Here is a 16,752-nt window from a genome sequence, read left to right as displayed (position 1 = left end):
TGTTTTGAGGTTTCTTAACTCAAAAAGAGAGTTAAAGAGACAAACAGTCACTTGAAGCAATGGTTGAGATGATGTTCAACAAATTAAATTGTCATCTCCTTTTTTCTGCAGAAAAGGCAGATGAATTGTTTGTGAATTCAAGTGCTGTGTGCGTGCGTGCGTTGAGTTTTGTTTTGCAGCCTCTGGGGCTCATGCAAAAATAAAACTACAGGAAACAGCAGTCAACGTTAGCACCTTTGATGATTATTCATCAGTCACGATCAAGTCTGTACAGTTAATTGTCTTGTCAGTATTTACACTCTGAGATTTTCAGCGGAAGATCCGTGCAAAATGTGTGCATTTTACACTACCGTTCAAAAGTTTGGGGTCACCTATACAATTTTTTTTTTGCGTTTTCCATTAAAAGTCACACTTTTATTCATCAAAAGAGTTGCAAAATGAATAGAAAATATAGTCAAGACATTGGCAATATTAGAAATGATGATTTTTATTCAAAATAATAAACTTTGCTTTCGTCAAAGCCGTGCCAACACAATTGCACAAGGGTTTTCAAGGGTTTTCTAATCATCCAATAGCCTTCTAACGCGATTAGCAAACACAAAGTACCATTAGAACACTGGAGAGATGGTTGCTGGAAATGGGCCTCTATACACCTATGTACATATTCCATTAAAAACCAGACGTTTGCAGCTAGAATAGTCGTTAACCACATTAACAATGTATAGAGTGTATTTCTGATTCATTTAATGTTATAGTCATTGAACATTTTTTCCTTCAAAAATAAGGACAATTCTAAGTGATGCCAAACTTTTGAACGGTAGTATATATCTGAGGCCAGAGCCAAAGGGTGCTACTACTCCTACTGTACTTTTTATTGAGAAAAAAAACTCTGCAGCTATACACAAACACCAGATTTGTGAATAGCAAATGTTTTCCAATTGTGTGTTAAATTTGAAATATGAACAGATTAACACATATTTAAAATAACATCTGTTTGAGTCTTTGTCTCAATGTCCAAAAAACAGGCCAAAAAATGGAAGCTATGATTCGCCGGCTTCCTGCAACAGCGCGAGTCAAATAAGTACACGTTGGCTTTGACGTGCAACTTCTCAGCTTTCAGAAACCGGAAACTGGAATATTTTCGATAGCAAAACCTGTCGCCTAATTACGCTAATGCAAAGTGCACTTGCGCAAACGTGTCATCTGCGATACGCTCGCTGTATAATCAGTGTATTACTGCGTTCATGATCACAGAAAATAAACCCACTTTGATATTAATCTGTGATTGTAGACCGTGTTGCTGCTCCTCAGCTAACTTTGGCAATTAAAGTCATTAAATTGGCATTTGGCCAAATCAAATTATGGAGACTTTTGTTTGTGCACTTGCCAAAGTGTTTGTTTGTCCAGTTAAACTAATTATAATACAGCTTTAACGTTTTGTCTCTGTCCTAAACATTTGGGCTAAGCAGTGCAGAAAAAAACAAAAAACAAAGATCCCACCCAGTCATTATTTTCCCCTTGTAACAGCTGCTCACCTTTTTACCATTTATCACTTGTCCCCACTCACCTCGCACCTGCATTAGCAAAGGTCAGTGCAATCTCATCTCGTTAACCTCTCATTTCTGGAGGCCATCTTTTGTTTTCCTCCTCCACCTCCGTTGCCCGTCTCCTCTGTCGTTCCAGGCTTCATCTGTGGTCTAGTCCGGTGGGATCGAGGGTTAGTTCTGCCTCATTACCTGGCGCAGGTGATACCCTTCTGACTGACGGTGATTACCGGTGGCATCGCTGACAGAGATCTCAAAAGCGTTGATAGGAAAAGCTGCCATAATTCGGTGGAGGTAGATGCGTGGGTGAGAGGGGGTGAGAGGGGGTGGGGGGGGGGGGGGGTCATGCTAAGTTGGCTCATATTTGTTGAGGCGCGCTGATCACAGCATATTGCGACTATTTAATGGTGGTGAAGACGATGACAGCTGGGATGAGATGATTGAGGGTGGAGGGAAGACAGGCTGCGTTCACAAAACAAGACCGGAATTTCAAGTACTCTATTTTGTTGTGTGTGTTTTATATGGAAAAGAAATGAGCGCCTGAGAACGATTTCATTTTAACGGCATGTATTTGGTATAATCATCTGATTGAACAACTAAAGGGGGAGAAAAATGATTTGTGGAATTAATCAATTTGAATTTGAATGGCACAACTTTGCTTTTCTATTCCCTTTAAAGTGCAGTTCTCCCAGTTGAAATGCAGGTTTCTCAATTCCATGGCAGCTATTAAAAGCACTGTTTCCTGTTGTGTTGACTGACAGACGGGATCAGCCCACACCAGTGCTTCCGTGGCCTTGCACTCCTCAATCAGCAACATATATAATGTTTTTTCTCTCACAGTGAAGTCTGAGGTTCTTGCTCCTTTCACTTTTGAACTGCTGCTTCGTAGCTTTGTAGTAACACTGGCTCAACCGAGCTGCTGTTGGTACCTAAATGGCTGACATACCTGATTTGAGTGAATAAGTAAAGTGACATAAGGCCACTGTTGCAGAAGTGGCACATAGGAGGATATTTTAGCTGAAATTCAGCACGGTCGCTCTCTCTGTATAAAAAAGGTTCAATGTACTTGTTTAAATTCAATTCACACAACTTTATTAGTCCCACATGGGGCAATTAATATGGTAAAGGCAACAAAATAAAAGGACAGCATGTATAGCGGCGTACGCAAAGCAGACAAGTGCACCAGGAGCTGAGTAAAGTAAGAGTAGCTGATCAAACATTATAAAACCTGTCCAGGATTAAAAGCATCTGAATTTATAATCCTTTGTATGAGTCTTGCTGTATCCATGCTTGTCCTGTCTCTACTTACTCTAGAAGCTAATCGGCTCAGTTTTTAGGTACCTCACACTTCCAATTTTCCACGCCCATTCACCCAAGCATTTTCAGATGTAAATGTTCATTATAGGACTGATGGGGTCGCAAAGATTTGTGAGTTTTGGGGCATGCTAAGGCCCTCAACAACAAGGAAAAGAATAATAATAACCACACCTTGTGTGCTCAGACCCTAATTATTATCATTATTTTTATTATTGGGGCAGCACATGGCCTAATGGATAACAATCCCCATGGCTCATTGTTAATTGGACACTGTAAATTGACCCCAGCCATGGAGGCTACATCCAGTGTACTCCTACTGCCGGTCCCAAGCCCAGATAAATAGGAGGTCTGTGTCAGGAAGGGCATCCAGTGTAAAAAAATCCCCAGAGAGAGGGAAGCAGGAACAAAAAAACTATTAATATCGTTATTATTATCGCTGTTGTTGTAAAACCTCCAAGTGAATTTCCTGACTGAACAACTGAAAAACAAAATTACACTTCACGACGATGACTGCCGTGACACATTTTGAAGCATTTACATTACATGGTATTTAGGGTTCTACGGATACATCCAATCCAGTGAAAGTTCTCAATCAGGTCAGGTTTTTCTGCGTATTTGATTTCGAGAAATCCAATCTTCTGACTAAATTGATTATCAACCTTATCAGTTGATTTTTGTTAATATTTCTCAAAAATTGTTTTCTAAAGGATTCCTGTTAGGAACGATGGTGTATTCACCGCAGATGTAGCAGAATACGTCAGGCGGATCAGAAGATCTTCTAGTCCATTTCATTCACTTGTAATATATATATATATAAAAAAAACAATTAGTCATAAATTGGCACATGCAAAATCTTCAGAATGTGTTTAAATAATAAATAAAAAATAATCGACAGGTTAATCGATTATGAAAATAATCGTGAGTTGCAGCTCTAGTCTTCAGCATATATATATATTTTTTTTTAACTCATGTCCTAGTTTGTCTTTTGCATGTCTCAGTCTTCCTCTTCTTCCTGTCTCTGTCTTTTAAAGGTGAGTAACCACTCAGAACCTTCGTCCCAGTCCATGAGCCAGCAGCCCACGCAGCTCGCGCCGCCTCCTCAACAGCCCCAGTATGGTTTGCCCGTCCCAGAGTCACGGGACAAGCAGCTTTGTTTCTCAGACTTCGAGGACCTCAGCGCTTCTTTCCGCAGTCTTTACAAGTGCGTCTTTGAGCAGTCCTTTTCGCAGCAAGGTGAGCGTCAACTCTCTCTTCTTTGTGTGTGTGTGTGTGTGTGTGTGTGTGTTAGTGTGTTCTCCTCGTGTCACCGCGATCAACATCCACAGCAACACAAAAAAAACAATAATGGCTTTCACTTCACATAATTAACTGTCAAGCTTAAGCTGCTATTGAAATGGAGGGTGGGGGGGGGACGTTGCTTTGCTCGCAGTAAAATCACGCCAGTATTTACCTCCACCACACACTACTCCTACTCTATTGTATATTAATAAACAAACAATCTGTTGTTCCGCATATCTGCATTTTACCACTGGCTCAGTCAAATGAGTAAAGGCAATTAAGAGCAAGAATTCAACAGAAGGAGAAGAGAAAAAAAAAAACCTCAAACACAACTGCAGTCGAGCAAAGCAAAGGGTTCTGCAGCTTTGATAGCAGCTAATTAGATTGGTTCTAAACTTTGCGAAGCATCTCGCTAATTGCTTCCTGAAGCTTTCAGGTCACCAGGCCTCCTCCCACTTGGACCCCCCACCATTCCTCCCATCACCCTCACGCTACTCTTTCGTCTCCCTGTTCACCAGCACGTCGATGAAGATTGACTCTCTCTGTTGAGCTCTGCAAGTTCCCTTCAATATGTGGTCAGGAGCACACGCCAAAAAAAAAAAAAAAAAAAAGATAAAACGATGAGAGGCTGACAAAAAAACAAAAAAAAAAGAGACAGCACAGAGACCTCAGAGGAAAATGGATTTAGCAGATGCTTGTAAGGGCCCTTTAAGTGTGAGGCTGAGCAGGAAAACAGTGTCAGCAATCATTGTATTTGAGAATTTGAGTCACAGTGACTCACCCAGACAGTGAAGCTCATAGTCTCCTTTGAAAATCTGCAGTGTGTCCACAGCCACACACCGAGCCGGAAGTGACTCAGGTGAGGGGAGTTGCAGCCCGTCTCTGCTAGATCCTTATTCTGTTTCATCCTCACGAGCTACGGGTCAAGCAATAGAGACAAAACGAAGCATTCATAGATTTTGATTTGAGAACATCAGTTGGAGATGCATCTCATGGTTGGTCGTTTATTGGTAGAAAGTGAATATACTACCCTCAAACTAGTGGGTTAGAAGTATTTTATGTGTATTTTAGGCAAGGGCCTTGCTTTACAGAGGCTGCCTTCTTGCATAGCAGCCCGCATGGTTTTGTGTTTTGTGTAGTGAAATGAAAGCAGGGGCCACACGATTGGTGTGCACCAAGGCTATTCAACTGAAGGCCTGCAGGCCAGAACCAGCCCTTCAAGCAATTTGGACCGACCCATTACGATGACGGGGAGGATGAAATGACTGTGTTCGCGAATATCGGCTATTGCCCCGAAAACATCAGTCAACTACTCGCTGACATGTCAGCTGACCACACTGACCTTCTTTTAGTCAGGCCAACTCACTGCAAAGGGTCTGTGATTTAAAAGATGAGATTATCACCTTGTTTGCACTCAGAGCCAACTGTGGCAATTGTACCTGAATATTAATGGTACTGTTACTTACATTTCTGCAATAGAAATACTGTAGTAGTACTGGCTTGACAGTGTGTTTTCTCCGGGTTCTCCGGCTTCCTCCCACAATCCTCCCCATAGTTTCCTGACACGCTTGGTAAAGGGAGGGGTGAGCAGAGGAGTCCACTCCATTTGTCACGATCTGCAGTCATTAGATGATTCAGTGAAATATATCTATGAGACAAATGATAGTGACATCAATAACGCTTTTTAAATAGAGGACTAACAAACAAGGTAAGCAATAAATATAAATAGATGTCCTGTAAATGAGCTTTCTGAGTGCTTAATCATTCTTATAAAACACTGGATAACCATATAGCAGCGGGAATAAAGGAATAGGAATAAATAAGTTCTTATACAAGCAGGTGAAAGGTAACGACTCCCTGAAAGCAGCTGTGAAAATTTGCTAACTGAGATGTGCTCCGGTTGATCCAAGAATGATCACTATTCTTGATTTCCTTTGGTTTGTTGGTCACAAAAAGAGCTTCACTTTGCCGACGTTTGATGCAGCTCTGTTTTCTGTCCTTCGCCGATGAGCCATGAAACGGCAGATAATCAGAAGAATCTGTGCTTCAGCTCGACATGAACAACAACAAATGTAGTGAGTGTTTCTGAAGACTCTGAAGAAAATAAGCTCGCAGAGATATCTGGGGAAAAAACTCATATTGATGAAAACCGTGGTGACTGACAGTTCAAGGTTGAAAGTGCTTCTTTCTTCTTCTTTTTTTTTTTTTTACCCCAACATCAGCGTGACCAGTTTGTTAATTTGTGAAAAATGTGACGTTACTTTTAAAACATGTTTTTTTTGTTGTTTTTTTTACAGCGGGGTTGATGGGTATCCCTGGTGACTCCAGTCAGCAGGCCCGCACCGCCTGCTCCTACCAGCACTCGCCTGGTGCTGGAAGCAGCGGCGGCGGGCATCACCATCAACACAACCACAGCCCGGCATCGCACCACCCCCACCACACTCAGCAGCACCTCTCCCCTCACTCCACCCACGGTCAGCACCGACAGCAACACTCGGCACATTCCCAGCAGCACCTGTCTCTCTCTCACCAGACTCACACTGGACAGAACTGTCCCACAACAGGTGAGCAGTTTCCCTGTTGACAGTCATAATACATACAGTGTGTGTGTGTGGGGGGGGGGGGGGGGGGGGGGTTGACTCATTCTGACAGTGGTGACACCTGCTGGTTGCTAATGCATCATGCAGGCCAACAGCAATACTCTCTGATTATACCTGAATGATTCAGCGAAAAGCAGCAATGGTTTCGAAGAACAATATATGCAGTTAGACTTTTTTGAATCACAAAATATTGAAAACAGAATTTAGAATTTGTAATTAAAAAGTTCTCTTCAGCGACACAAGTGACTCGTGGATCATTTGGCATTATTCTAGGATAAAGGTTGGATATGAATTGTGCGGTCAAATCTCTCTACTGGATAAAGAGCCTCAGCCAGTAAATCTGTAATAGGATATTCTCAATAATGTCATATTTACTGAGGTGGTATGGAATTGTAAAGTGTCTTTGCTGTATTATAACAATTCTCCCTGGGCGCAATGTTTGTACACAGTCTTTTGTTTTGCGAGTGTTACATTTTATCAGTGGAAAGGTGGCGGTAGAGAAAGTGGTTTAAATACCTGGGGTCAACCTTCAAAAAGCAATGGTGCACAAGAGAGGTGAAGGAGAGAGTTGAGGCAGGGTGGAGCTGGTGGAGACGAGTGTAACGGCTGATGTGTGACAGAAGGACAGCAGCAAAAGTGAATGAGAAGGTCTACAGGATCGGTAGTGAGAGACCTGCTATGATGTATGGCTTTGAGACAGAGGCGTTGTCAAAAAGACGGGAGGTGGAGGTGGCAGAGCCCAAGATGCTGAGGTTTTGGTTGGAGGTGAAGGAGCAGCTCAGGTTGAACAGTTTGGCGATAAAGTAAGATAAACAAGTTTGAGATGGTTTGGTCACGTCCATGACGAGAGATAGATGATTATACTGGACAAAGGATGTTGAAAATGGAGCTGCCAGGAGCGGGGAAAGGAGGAACAGGAAAGGACACAAGAGATAGGGCAAGATGGAGGCAGACGATCCACTCTGGCGACCCCTAAAGGAAAGATGATTGAAATTTCTCCATATTTTTCTACTGGAAAAAAAGAAAACACACTCTTTGGATTATTCTTGCAAAGAGAAGCCACTGACACGGTCTACAGTATAGTTTCATGGTTGCACTAAACAATGATTTTGGCCTTTCCAGACTCCCAAATTCAGACTGGTCGCCCCTGTTTCACAGCTCTCACTTATTTTTATAAGTTCGTTTTTCCGTCAATCAAGCTGTGGGTGAAGCAAAGTTTACCATCAGCATCCTTTGGATGTTGTTTAGTTTTTTGGGCCACAAGGGCAGTGAAAAGCCTTCTCCTCTCTTTTTTTTGTGATGTGTGGCACCATCTTGTGGCTTATTGTAAAAATTAAACTGGGAGAAAATTTTGCTCCTTGTATAGATGAAGTGTTTTCAGATCGTTTGACCATATTGTGCTGCTCAGTATTGTATCCTCACAATTGTAACAGTCATAGCCCTCAATGACATTCGAATCTGAACCGATATCAATATTGGGTCAATATCAAATCATCAACACGAGACTGAAATTTATATGTAGTAGATTTGCAACCTGTATCTCTTCATGACGGATGGATTGATATTGAATATATAGTATATTGATTATTCTGCTAATCATTTTCTCATTCATTTGATTTGTCAAAGTTTTTGTCTAGATCAGGATCTTAATCGGTCAGTTGTTTAGTCCATAAAGCTTCAGAATTGATGATGTTCTCAAATGTAATGTATCAATTATTTATTTCTTATATACATTTAACAGGGCTGAAAAATCAAAGGCAATGCTTTAATTATTAAAATAACACTCACTTTTGATTAACCGTTGTAGTGATGTCTGGACCACAGCTGAAAAGACTTTACTTTCACTTTACTGGCTGTCATCAAGGTCGTCCACTTTGATATTTGAACCTGTAAAATAACATGCTCATGTATGCGTGTGTGTGGTCTCCCAGGCATTTCATCTGACTGGTACCCTAACCTCGACTGGCTGAGGGAGAGCTGCCGCATTGCTACAAGCTACAACTGGGCTGACGTGGACCTTTCTCCGTTTCAAGGTAACACACACACACACACACACACACACACACACACACACACACACACACACACACACACACACACACACACACACACACACACACACACACTACTAATGCTACATACGCCTTACTAAAAATGCATAAACTCTCCTCCACGTATTCGTAACTATCACACTTCCTCGCCGTTATCGAGTCTCTAGAACAGAGAAGTCTGAAAACTGTCTCCATTTTGCTTTGGGGCGGACGGAAACGGAAACATTTGGATACAATGACACGTTTACCTGCGCTCACATCCTGAATGGTTCTTATCAGCAATTGCCGCACAACCTGCTGTGAACTGAAAGCTCCGTTAACCCGTACTTTAGTATTTTCTTTCTGAAACAACAGCATGCATAGGTCCAGTGTTGTCAGGTGTGTAAGTGCTGATATAGAGCCTGTGAAACAGTGTGTCGCAGATAATCTTTGTCTGAAAAGGCTGTTTTTTTTATGTTGCATTGATATAATTGTATTGTATTATGCACTCTTAGAAGTGCTCAGTAGAACCATAATATGGTTATAAGGCTCTTCGGCTTGTCCTCATATGAGAATCCTTTTTGGCTCCAGGTAGAACCTTTTTATACTGTAAAGGTTCCACCTGTAACCCTTTTGGAGGGTTCCACCAAGAACCCATATAAAACCCTTTATTTAGGAAAGGGGTTTTAAAGTGTTCTCTGGATCAAAATGGTTCTTACTGGAACCATTAGTGTTACCAAGAACCCTTGAAAAACCCTTTCTTCGGGAAAGGGTTTTTCAGATGCAAATGGTTCCAGGTAGAACCTCCGCCCTTGTAGAAGGACACTTTTGGAACCCTTATTTCTAAGAGTGTAAGATAAATTGTATAAAACCAAGATAGAATGAGATAAAAAAAAACAACAGAAAAGATTAAAAAACAGCAGCTGAGAGAAAAGTGTATGTGAGGATTGAATGTAGCCTAAGAGTCCCGGTGCCATCAGCGTGAATAACTTCTGAAAGGAGCATTGATGAAGCGGTCTACTGCATCCCGGTTTGGCACGGAGAGAATAAATAAAGTGCTTATGATGCTGATCAGCTATTTTGATTAAACCATTATGAATCTTCTGTACACTTTAATATAAACCTGCCCTTGAGGCACAATATTAAAATATCCAGTGTTGTAGCAGTATTGGCTTAATAAATTTCATTTCCCTGCATCAGAGAGGCTGCTTACAGTCACCCCCCTCCCCCTTTCTTTCTCTCTCTCTCGATCCTTCCCTCGCACACACACACACACACACACACACACACCAATTGTACGATGTGAATAATCCAATTAGTCCCCGGCTCAGTAACAGCCTCTTATCACGGTCAGTGCACAAAGCAGGCATCGTCCACATGTGATGGATGATGATGGCTGGTCATATAACACACAGGCCGCCGCTGCCTCTCTCTCTCTCTCTCTCTCTCCTCTTACAATGCTTGACCTCTCTCACACTTCCATAATACAATCCTCCGCCGTCTGTATCTCTCCTCCAAAGGGCAGGAACCGAGTCTCTAGTCTCTGCTGCTCTCAAACGCAAGCCACGCCAACGACGATGATTCTGAACCAATCTGACCAACGTGACAACCTCGAGTCTCTAATCACTAATCCTTAAGCACTTGTTTCAAAAGCTCCTATTAAGAAGAAATAAACAGCCTACATTTTTACAGTCTTTTTTTATGTTTTTCTTTTTTTTACCCGTATCCGAGCCAGTGATTTTGACCACTGTTACACCGATACTGATACTGAATATTGTTGTCACACTGCGCTGTATAAGATGTGAACATGCGACGTTGTCGACGATAGTGCGGTTGTGAGAAGACAACGAAGCAACAAAACTGGAAGCCAAAACACAGTGGGATTCTTGGCATGATGATAGCGATACAGTTACATGATAGATATTTATTTTGTTGTATTTATTTATTTCTTGACTCAACTCAACTCAATTATTATTTATAGAGCAGAGTCCAAAATAAAAATAGAAAACCTAAAAACATAAAACATTTAAAAATGATATAGAGCATAGTAAAACACATAAGAAGCAAAAGACAAACAAACAAAAGCAGTGGGAGACCAACTCAAGCTGATTAGCCGACCTAAGAGCTCTGACTGGGACTGTGTAGGTGCAGCAGTTCAGCCTGATACTGTGGTGCCAGCCCATTTAATGATTTAAAAACAATTAAGGGAATTTTAAAATCGATCCGAAAACGAACTAGTAGCCAGTGGAGTGAGGCCAATATCGGTGTCATGTGCTCACTTTTGCGCTTCCCAGTCAGAAGACGTGAGTTGCCGACGAGACATCTGAGTTTTATCACACAGTAGAGAGAGTTGCAGTAATCCAGCTGCGAGGTGATAAAAATATGGATAACCCTCCCCAGATCTCTAGGGGCGAGGTAGTCTTTTCCTGATTACGGACTTCACTTGTTTGTCAAATTTAAAAAGCATTATCAAAGGCCACACCAAGGTATGGCACAGTACTGCACCCACTGTGACCCAGATGTGGACGATAAAGTGGTAGAAGATGGATGGATGGATGGATGGATGAGTGTAGTTTGGATATTTTAAATGTCTGTAATTAACCTTGAAGCTACTTCAGATGAAATTGCTGTGACATACTGAGCTGATTTAAGAAATAATAATCAAAGCTGTACAGTGAGTCACCACCACAGTCATCACTGCCTCCTCCTCCTCTGTGTGTCTGAGTCAGGCCTAAAGGAGAGCATGCGACAGGCTGAGCTCAACAACTGGTCACTGGACGCCGCCCAGATGGCCGACCTCTGTTCCTCCATTAACCAGTTCTTCACAGCCACAGGGGTCATCCCCCCACAGGGAGGCCCCCACCCACAAGCTCAGGTCCAACACCCAACGGCACCAGGGGCACCGCAGCACCCAGCTCAGCCGCACGGGGCCATGCACCCTAAGGCCGCCCAACACAACCAGCATGGCCCACTTATCAGCACGGGTCAGTGTGAACATACTAATAATCAGCCTGGTGGGAAGCAACAGAAATAAATATAGATTTATAATGAATTTAGAAATCCATCCTGTTCCTCAACAGTGAAAGAAAAATGTAATAATGTGTTATATAATATGAAAACTGATTTTTATTACACATTATACTGATTGAATCTTCAAACGGGTAATGTTTAACTGACAACAGTCAAGAGTAGACGCTGAATCACAGTCTGTCTCCTCATTATACAGCATATGTAGAAGGAAAAGTCTTTTTTTGTCTTATACAAAGAAGAGTGGATATTTTACGAATGGGAAAACAGTAACTGAGCTTTGTGGCGTAGCCTAAAATGCTTGTAAGTCTGTGTGTGCACATGAGAACAGCTTGTGTTCCGCGAAGACACGTGAGGAAGATGGGATGATAATCTGTGAGGTAGTCACAGATATGCCCTTTTGTCCGTTCTCTCACAGGAAACATGTACATGGACTCAAGACAGAGCATTTCCTCTCTGATGGGACCACCAGGATATCCCCACATGCCTCCTATGAGCAACACGGGTCCAACCATGACAGGTGAGTCCTCCATCTCACTGAATAAATCAGGAAGAGATGCTGCAGATGACAACTAACAGGAGACTGGGATTGTAACGATGCCTGTGATAATATAATGACGATATTAATTTATTTTTGGTTCAGCAAAATAAAGAAGAAAGCGTACCAATCTGTGTGAATATGCTACTGACAAAAAACTAATATCATACTGTGCATAATCACACAGATAACACTAGATAACGTGTAATATTCCACACTCAATGTAAAAGTATTAGTGATTTATTATTACTTATATAGAATTAACAAATCCCTGTGTAAATGAAATATAGCATATAATGAACTATCAGTTGTGTTTTATCACCTAAAATTCAAAGTTGTGTTCAATAACTGAGAATAAAGCCTTTATATTCACATTTTTTTAGGATTATCATGTTCAGTGTACTGCAATAGTGCAGTAAGCAGCTTTACCACAAGATGTCACTAACTGCTACATATCAAACCTTTGAGGCATTACAGTGGTCATGTTGTGGTACTTGATTTAAGTCAGGGTCAAATATGAGCCCAATTAAAAACAATAAACAATATGTTTATGTTGCAAATGCTGAAAATACAAAGTCCATGATATGAGACTGAACACCTGAACCTACATTGTCCACATTTTCAAAGCAGAAAAACATACAGCTGTTTCACAGGCTTATTAATACTAATACTACTGCAATAAACAACAACTTATATATAGTAATTGAGTACACAATTTACAATTTAGGAGATGTTGCATCACAACATAATACATTCACAGTAGTTATCAGTATTAAAGGTCCCATATTATGCAAAATCAACTTTTTAATCATTTAAATCCTTATATTTGGGACTCTGGAGGTCCTATCAGTCGGCATAGTGTGAAAAAAGATGACTCACTCATGTTTTTGTGCTCCTCCTCAGTCTAAGTACAGGAGATAAAACACGTGTCGACTTCCACACTCATTGGGACGTCACAATGCGCAAAATCCTAGAATTGTTGTGTCGCGGAGCTCCGCTTTGTCCGTAAAACAGGCTGGCGAGGGCAACAGTATCCGAAAACCAGAAGTCAGCGAATAGTTCTATTCTTGGCTCCACAGTGCAGCACAGAGTTCTACACAAACTTCCAGCCTCCGAGGATTTATCTGTCCAGTGGATACATGTTATATATGAACGCAATGTGCCTGCTAGAGCCTGCAAATGATCACTTTTCCAAATGCTAACTGCTGTTAGCTCCCAGTAGCCTCTGTGGCTGATGTCATTTCCTGTCCCTTAAGTTACGTTTTACTTTTTTTTAAGGTGGACTTTTAAGGTGGACCTAAAGAGATATTACTACTAACAGAGCGTTCTGGACAGGGCTGTTTTGGCAGGGTGGTTGAACTGCTGTGGTGCTTCATTCTTATGGTATTTTGACCAAAGCATGTCACAGACATGTTCATTAGGACACCAGGGAACTGGTTTAACCTGGAGAAATAGGATATAATATAGGACCTTCAAGTCTCACTCTGGCCTTCCTCCATGTGCAGGTCATCACAGCCAGCTGAGCCAGCAACAACACTCGCTTCCCCCAGGACACTTTCAGGTGAGACGCATACTCACCGCAGATGACATCCAGGACGACTTCGACTGGGACTCTATTGTCTAAATTGAGCCGTCGGTTGAACAGAGAGATGAAAAGAGACACAGAGTCTTGTGACGACAGGTAAGGTTAAGAATTGGACCAACCCTCTCCTTTCACCAGTGTGAAAATGGAAGACAATCCAACAGAAAACATAAGGGAAGTTTTTATTTCTTATCTTGCTGGCCTTTTCTTTCTGGTTCCAGTGGTTGGTGACTCTAAAGACAATCATTAAAAGAAAATCAACAAACTAAATGAATAAATGAGACTTGAATGGGACTGGACCAATCCAAGATGTAAGCAAAGGAGCAGACTCTCACTGATTTGTCTCAAGTCGTGTCTCCCACAGCGCCAACAGGGTTACAAGTTGCCAAAGTGTTGTTGAATAGTTTCGTCTGTGAATTATTTCCATTTTGTTATTTGATATTTGTGTGTCCTGCTGCAACTTGTGGTCGTAAAAATGCCAAACGATTTGTTGCACATACGCGTGGTAAAAACCTTGTCCCTCATCAACAGCTGAACATGTTTTAACTCATTCATTTACATTCAGCAGGTATAAATAAGCACATCAGTTGGTCCTTGTGGAATTTCTTTGTCCACCTATTTGGGCTTCATTGTGATTCTTCAGCTTCTGGTTAACACAAACCATTTTTTGCTTCCTCTACTTAAAAAAAAAAAAAAAAGTTCTATGCACCACAATCCGTTTTTCCTCTGTCATAGCGGACATCAATCCTTTATCCTTTAAAACTTGTTTACGCTTTATTTTGAAATGTTACTTTGTTTGTGTGGAACTGTCCATGGTGCCATGTTCTCAGGGTGTTGCATCTTGACATCTCTGCCATTTACATCTATATGTGATGTGTGTTGTACGATGCTTTCAGCGATCACTTCCTGTTGGCAAACGGCGAGCATCCCAATGAAAGGTTTTCAGCTCATAAGCTAAACAATGTGAAATACTGTGTGTGTGTGTGTGTGTGTGTGTGGTGGGGGGGTTATCAGTAGTTCAACCACAAATTGAAGTAAAGACACAACGCTGGCTGACTCTGTCAACAGTTGTGCATCATTTTCTGAGGTGTAATTCAGTTTCACAATTTGTGGGGAGTTGCATATCACTTTCAAGCAGGCTGTGAAAACTGGCTGTGATTTCACACGGCCTCATTTTGGAGAAGACGAGCAGGTTTTTTTGCACAGGGGGAAGCTAGTGAAAGAGAAAAAGACATTTAGCAAAAGAGCAAACGACTAAGCAAATGTTTAAAGTGTTCAACTTTTTTTTTCTTTTTTTTTTTACCGTGATGTTTAATTTTGTCTGTGTGTACAAGTGTGTATAGTCCTCTCTGATTTTCCTTCAGCCTACAGCTTCATATGGCTCAAAAAATACACATAAGAAACAAATACTTGGTTTGTATTATGTAGGTAAACAGTGAAATGTGGGACCTTGAAGTGCTCTTTGGTTTGGAAGAGTAATTGTTTGAATCGTCAAATTAAGGTCTCACTAAAAAAAAGAAAAATAGTCTTTATTGTTGCCATTAAATGCTGTATCACAGTGACCAGCATATATATGTGTAAATATATATACACATATATATGTGTATGTATATATACATATATGCACATATATATATAGTATGTTTGTGTGTTGTTGTCTTGTAAATAACAGTATGTCAGTCTGTTTGCCCTTGAAAAACACAGATTGATGAAAACAGTGAATGGAGAGAACGTATTTTGTTACCTGTAATTCAGGAGACACATTGTGTACATACATTCAGTTTATTGTAAATAAGTGGTTTAAAAAAGCAAAAAAAAAAGAAGAAGAAGAAGCAGAAGCTGGCATTAGCGTTCCATTTGTCCTAAATAATCTGTGTATGGCGGTTAAACAGTTCGAATCTGTTTCAGTGTTTATTAAAATGTCGTTGACCATTTTTACTGCGCTAAATCTGTGTCTGCTGTTGTTATTTCATCAGGTTTTTATTAGTTAGATAGATAGATAGATAGATAGATAGATAGATAGATAGATAGATAGATAGATAGATAGATAGATAGATAGATAGATAGATAGATAGATAGATAGATAGATAGATAGATAGATAGATAGATATTCAAAAGGTTTCCTCTGTAGAGCTGACCTGTCACTTGAACTAACATTTAATTATTTTATCTTACATTTCTGTCAAATTTGACCTACATTTTACACAATGGACCTCTCAAAATGCAGGTGAAGTCGATGTGAGACTCGTGATTTAACTCACTGTTTCAGAATTCGTAAAAAAAAAAAAAAAACTAAAATAACTTTGTGCTGTTTTGACTCTCGGGGGGATTTTGTTGTCCAACAGGTGTCAGGCTGGCTCCAGGTTTGACCGTCGTGGCCCTGTAAACTCAGGAGACCACCCATGTTTGCATGTGTGAACACATTCACACATTCTTCCTTCTTCTGTATTCATGGCTCTATTTCATGAGGGGAAACCAGGTTAAAAAGCCTCTCTCTCTCTCTCTCCTGCTGGAGAGATTTTTTCTTGGCACTAACCAGATGAATAGGTGAATTGAAAAGATCAATACAGAAGCATGTTTCATTCACTGTTTGCTTTTTTTTTTTTTTTTAACTGTAAAGTACCACTAAAGACTGCATAACTCTACAACAACTTGTTAGCTGTTGACTCTGATTAAGAATTATCTGCAACTCAGAAAGCCCCATTAACTGGAATTACATCTGCGTAGAGTGGCAGACGCTTTATCTGATGGTCTGTTTATCTGCGTGTCTGCATGTGTGTGAGTGCTGCTGATATTGCGGGGTTTGAAACCTCGGAAACCTCCTCCTGCCCAATCC

General features: G+C 40.9%; 1 protein-coding gene across 1 annotated transcript in view; it reads left to right on the top strand.

Annotated features, from left to right (window-relative positions):
• LOC310931327 (forkhead box protein J3-like) overlaps positions 1-13,958 on the top strand; it is a gene marked incomplete at both ends in the record, with an annotated part of 54,668 nt that extends 40,710 nt beyond the window's left edge. The window contains 6 exons of the mRNA XM_083894456.1: positions 3,893-4,094; positions 6,437-6,703; positions 8,671-8,772; positions 11,499-11,753; positions 12,215-12,316; positions 13,840-13,958. Of these exons, the coding sequence (XP_083750582.1) occupies positions 3,893-4,094; positions 6,437-6,703; positions 8,671-8,772; positions 11,499-11,753; positions 12,215-12,316; positions 13,840-13,958 (1,047 nt within the window). The remainder of the gene's footprint in view (positions 1-3,892; positions 4,095-6,436; positions 6,704-8,670; positions 8,773-11,498; positions 11,754-12,214; positions 12,317-13,839) is intronic.
• Positions 13,959-16,752: the final 2,794 nt, after the last annotated feature.

This window comes from Microchirus variegatus, assembly GCF_963457635.1.
Source record: "Microchirus variegatus genome assembly, chromosome: 9".
NCBI lineage: Eukaryota > Metazoa > Chordata > Actinopteri > Pleuronectiformes > Soleidae > Microchirus > Microchirus variegatus.
Note: the sequence above shows the minus strand (reverse complement) of the source record. Positions and strands in the feature narration are given on the sequence as shown.